At 42.4% G+C, this 5,727-nt stretch overlaps 1 protein-coding gene across 1 annotated transcript in view; it reads left to right on the top strand.

The window, feature by feature from the left end:
- The window catches only part of ZNF217 (zinc finger protein 217), a 27,431-nt gene extending 22,020 nt beyond the window's left edge, over window positions 1-5,411 (top strand). Inside the window, exons 6-8 of the mRNA XM_010840320.1 lie at window positions 191-281; window positions 1,211-1,383; window positions 3,232-5,411. Coding sequence (XP_010838622.1) covers window positions 191-281; window positions 1,211-1,361 — 242 coding nt within the window. The 3' untranslated portion in view covers window positions 1,362-1,383; window positions 3,232-5,411. The remainder of the gene's footprint in view (window positions 1-190; window positions 282-1,210; window positions 1,384-3,231) is intronic.
- Window positions 5,412-5,727: the final 316 nt, after the last annotated feature.

The raw sequence follows: 5,727 nt of genomic DNA, 5'->3' as shown, positions 1-5,727 counted from the left end.
TGACGGCTAGCCCACGTGCATTGCGGGGCGCTCAGCCTGCCCGACCCGCGCGCGCCGGGCCCCTCCCAGGCTGCTGGGTCCCTTCGGTCTCCAGACCTAGGGAACTGCGCTGCCACCTTCGGCTGGGGCTCAGCCTTCAGTGAATCTTAATGCACAGTCTCCCCCGTGTTGCCCCCCTCGATGCCCACAGGTACCTTGAAGGTCCTTGTCCCTGCGGAGGCGGCTTTAAAGCCCCTGCTGCCTCGGACGTGTCTAGCACACACCCGAGCCTGTGAGAGTAGGTGAGACAGGCGTGGGTGGGGACCTGTCCCACTTGGTGAAACCTCAGTGCCTTCCCTGGTTATAAGCTCTGCAGGTTTCTGTGCCCAAAGGGACACATCCATTTTAAACATCCCTGTTTGTATTAATTTGAAATGAAAGGTTCTGGGTGGTGATAGTTCTGTATCAAAGACGGCTTGATGCCAGTTGATTGGGGGATAGCTAATTAAAAAACAGTCGCTTTCACACAGTCCAGTGACTTTTATAAAAATTTTGATGAAAAAATAACTTCTGCACCCTTACGATTGGAAGTACCCCCCCCCACCCCGCACTTAAAATGGACCATGAGTCATAACTGTCTTTTACTTGAAGAGAAAAGACTTTGTGTTGCGAGTAAATTGGTCTTTTTTTTCCCCTCCTCTTTTGGTTCATGATACACAAAGGCTTAAAATCTTTATGTTGCTATTTTGGCTTTTAATTTTTATTAGCACTTAGATATGGAGAAGGCGATGGCACCCCACTCCAATACTTTTGCCTGGAAAATCCCATGGACGGAGGAGCCTGGTGGGCTGTAGTCCATGGGGTCGGGAAGAGTCAGACAGGACTGAGCGACTTCCCTTTCCCTTCTCACTTTCATGCATTGGAGAAGGAAATGGCAAGCCACTCCAATGTTTTTGCCTGGAGAATCCCAGAGACAGGGGGGCCTGGTGGGCTGCCATCTATGGGGTTGCACAGAGTCAGACACGACTGAAGTGACTTAGCAGCAGCAGCACTTAGATAATTTTACCATTTAGTGACTTAAAATTCTAGGCTAAGAAATGTCTTCCTGGCAATTAAAGGTATTTTACCTTGTACCTATAATACATATGCGTCTTATGTGTTGTGGTCACATTATCAGGGATTTTGGAAATTGACTTCTGACAACCCACACACATCTTAGCTAATTGTTGAGCTTAATTCTAAATGCTCATTTATTTTTTTTTCCCCAATCAGGAAAAAGGCCTGTATCCTATCAACACTTATCTAGCAGCATGCTGCAAAAGAGGAACTATGAGAATTTTATTGGGAACGCACATTATCGACCAAATGACAAAAAAACTTGATTTCCTATTTTGGGAATGAAAGGTGAGCACATACACTGTATTGATTTTACCTAATTGAAAACAAACCATCTAATGTATCCAGTATAATATTACAAAGTAAAATTGCTTTTAACTTGAATTTTGAAGTGTTTTTAAAACAGCCCTCAGGGTCTCTGGATATCAGTGGTGATGATCATGGTAAAGTAGCAAAAGCAACTCAAAGTTAACTGTGGGTTTATTTCATGCTAGGGGTTGAATGAATTGTTTATCATCATGAGCTAGTTTAATCCTCCTTAGAGCCTTAGGCCAAGTACCTGCCATCAGTTTTTGTTAATAAAGTTTTATTGGCACACAGCCACTTTGTTTCCTTTACAGATGGTCTGTGGCTGCCTGGGGCCGCAAAAGCAGAAGTGGGTAGTTGTGACAGGGACTTCATGGTCTGCAAAGCCGAGAGCTGTCTAGCCAGTTATAGGAAAAGTTTGCTGATCCCTGAGTTAGGAGACTCTGTGCCCACTTTACAGATGTGGAGACTGAGATTTGGCTTATGTAATTTGTCTAGCACCTTTCTCTGCCTGCTTTTTGGTCCTCGGTCTGCAAAATCCAAGGCCTGTGCTGCAACCCTCCAGTTTTAAGTGCTTGTTCAAAGCCTTTATAAATCCTTATCAGAGTAGGAGCAGGAGCGGGACAGAGCAGGGAGGTTTATTTTGACTTTCTGGTTCACACGGCAGATGTATCTAGTGGTGGGTACGCAAAAGCTTCAGGTGGTGCTCTTGGAGTCGTGCACATGTTGATTTAGTTACTTCCAAGTTTGGGCTGAGGGCATGGCATCTATGTGAGAGTTAACAATAAAGTGACTGGAAAGTCCCGGGCTCATGGGCAGATTTCATCCCCTCCCAGACAGCTCTTGTTCTGCTAAACACTACCGTATCCTCGAGGAGCAGACTCTTGACTCAGTGCCTGCTAGATCTGGATTCAGAGATAGAGACCCATGGACCAGAGCAGAGTCTCTCCTTCTGGTTTTCCCTGGGGCACACGGGCCTGTCCGTCTGCATCCTTCTCTCCCGCTCAGGTGATGCCAGTGGTATGAGGCTGGCATCATCACAGAAATGGGATTAGATGCACTCTGCCTTGAGACACAAACACGGTTCATGGGTGTGTGTGCACTGTGGAGCGGCAGGTGGGGACTGCGTGTGTGTCCCGCTGCCGCCTCTGCCTGCAGCCTCTGGGCTTCTCTGCTTGCCTTTCTCTCTACTCTGGAACGTCCTTTCCACACCCTCCCGTTCTGGTGCTTAAGCTCATGTATTCTGCAGCACATTTTCGGGGAGCTGGGCCTTCGCTGTCTGTGTTCCCGCTGCCCTGTGGCTCATGCCTTTATGCCCACCTGAGCTCTGCCCCCGACTTCCACCCTGAGCGGTGCTGACGTGGTGCCTGGCCCAGGGCTGGGAATTTCAGCTGTAAAACTCCATAGACGTTGGCCAAACAGTGTTAGCCGTGTTTTATGCCCTGTCCTTTCTCGTGGAGGAGGGTATTCTATTCTGAGTCTTATCTTAAATACCCATGGTCTTGTGCCATATATTTTCCTTTCATTAGGTATAAATTTCCAGAGTTTCCTATAGGTGGCAGTTGACTTGACACCTGTATCTGATGTAAATTCTGGTTGTTGGTTAAATCATCTTCATTAAATCACTGTTCATTGTACATGAGCATCTCCTAAATGGTGCAGCTTATTTATTCAGACTCCCGAGACTTGGTTAAAAATTTAAGCTTAAGTGGAATCCATTGCATTTCTAGACCCTTTTAGTTCTGTGTATTTATTACACTTTTAAAAAATTTTGTAAACTGTATTTAGTTTTATTCTAATCATGTTTTAAACCTTTTTTTCCCCCCTTAGGTCTTGATGGATATAAATGTGTACTCTCCATGAAATTAAATTAGTTCATCCTTTGAAAAAGCAAATGTTGAAAGCTACTGAAATAAGCTGTGATTGTACTGTGTATATAACAGAGGAACACTACGGTTTTGTAAAGTTGTTAACTTTTGTACCAAATAGCAATAAAAACTACAGTTGCAAGATTTGGGTTGTGCACAAATGGAGACTGGACATCATCTCTATTTTGCCCCGAATAATACGATTTTTTAGAATTGACCAAATAACAAATGGAGGGTTTCTTTTTTTTTTTGCATACTTGAGCGCTGCTGAAAAGAAATCATTTGGGTTGGGGGGTGGGGTGGGGAGAAAGTCTATAACGCTTGCACCTCAGGTAAAAAATTTGTAAATACATGTTGTAAACCTGCTTGTTTAAATACTGTGTGTATTCTTTTCCTCTCATGTTGCTCATCACTTTGAGCTCTTTTCTGCTATTTGTCCTCTTTCATCTAAAATGTACGGTTTTTTTTTTAATTTCAATGATTTGTATTATGTTAAATCTTCCGCAGTCTATTGTCTTAATGGAATTGTTAACGGAAACATTGACCCTTTATGAATATGTGCTGCGTGTACCAAGGTCCGCCTTTCTGTAGTTGGTACCCTTTTATTGCAAATTTTGGTAGGTCGTCTGAGGAAGACCCAGACCCATATAATCCTCTTCTCAGGGGATTGGTGGGGGGATTTTTAAGTGTGTTTATCTATAGAGAAGCATTTCCTCTAGGCCAGCCACACACTCAGTAAACATACCAAATTGTGGAGTTACTTAGTTTTCTATCCAGTGAATCATTTTTGTTGGAAAATTCTGGCGTTTGCCTGAATTATTTATATAAAAATACAAAGACTAAATTATACATGTGAATTACATATATTGGAAGCAGTTTTTAAAAGAAATGAAAGTTGAGGGGTAAATTTTAGGTTTGCCTCTGGTAGTCTTGGTGTGTCTGGCGCTTCGCTTGGGTTAACTGTGGACACACTCAGGTTAATTACAGACACACGAATTGTGCAGGAGTGCCGACTGAGGCTCCTGGTGCTCCGGGGACGTCACTGGTCTTGAGACCTTGGTTGTCTTCCCGTTTTTGGTGGTTTGGAGGCAGCACCATTTTCTCAGTGTACATGACAAGTTGGGTTTTAAAAAGAGACTAGCCACCAGCTGGCTTACTAAATGTTTTATTACACTTGTGTTCCCTTAATCCACTGTCCATGGCTGATTGTTTTCAGCAGTACCTAGGTTTAGTGACCACAACACACTTTATTAAGAAAACTGTTTCAGAAATAAATTTGCGCTGTTAATTTTTTTTGCCTTGCCCTTCTCCATTAGAACAAGGGTAGTGTCCTCAAAGAATCCTGATTTTTTTGTTTGTTCTCATTATGCAACACGACGCTGACTTGATAGAAAAGTCTTAACTCCCAGGTGAAAAGGGAGACCTCTCTGAGCTGACTCTGCTGGCATCGTGATGAAGTGCTTTGTATCAGGAAAGTGTACACTATTGACCTTTCTTTCTATTCACAAGCTGAGCCATATGTACATAATCTAGAGTTTTGTTTTCCTAGTTTTGCACTTTTATAGCCTATTTTTGAAGATTAACACATTGACAAAGATGATTGACCTGATCCTTACCTAATCCAATGAGTGTTACAGAAAGCTTGCTGTGACGATAAATATAAATCTTAAAAGGGGATATACACGATGATAGAGGGCTGAAATTTAAATCTGTATTTAAAAAAAAATCACCAAATCTATTTGAAAACAAGTCAATTCATGTTATGCTGAAATCTGGGGGCCTTTCAGATTTCTCCTTTTTAACCACATTTCTGAACCCTTAAAAATAACAGTTTTGTTTTCCTTTCCACAGCCCTTGTACTCCAAAATGTTGTGTTTTTTTCCTTTTTTTGTCCATCAGTATTAATTATTGGGATACTACTGGTTTTGTATGTTTTTTCCCTTTGAGACAACAGTACATATACTAGAGGTACAATCTGTTGGATTTTTGTTTATGTATTTATTTCATTCCAGTTTGATTTATTTTAATTGTTGATACTTAAGTTGTCAAACAGTAGACATTACTTGTTTTATTTATGATGTATTTCAGCTTGAAGTTATGTTATTATATGTGGATGTAAATATAGATTTGGTGTTTTGCAGTCTCGGGCTCTGGTCTTCATTGTGTCCCTGGTTTCTGACGTTAACTGTTTGTAAACATACGCAGTGACAGAGAGATGCACGTACTGGATCCCCGTGGGCTCGCCAGCAGCACTTTGTCAGGCTCTCTGTGACTCCCCAGCCCTCCTTCCTTTTTAAAGCAAATCTTCAACATGTTTTAATTTCGTTCCTCAAATGCTTCAGCGAGTATCTGTAACGGATAAGGGCTTTTTCCGATCACATCTAACTAAACGGACAAGGATTTCTCATAACTGGTTTCCATTGCTGCATTTCCGGTGTCAGAAACGCCTTCTAAAGAC

The sequence above is a fragment of the Bison bison genome, unplaced genomic scaffold (assembly GCF_000754665.1).
Source record: "Bison bison bison isolate TAMUID 2011002044 unplaced genomic scaffold, Bison_UMD1.0 scf7180017864143, whole genome shotgun sequence".
NCBI classification, from domain to species: domain Eukaryota; kingdom Metazoa; phylum Chordata; class Mammalia; order Artiodactyla; family Bovidae; genus Bison; species Bison bison.
Note: the sequence above shows the minus strand (reverse complement) of the source record. Positions and strands in the feature narration are given on the sequence as shown.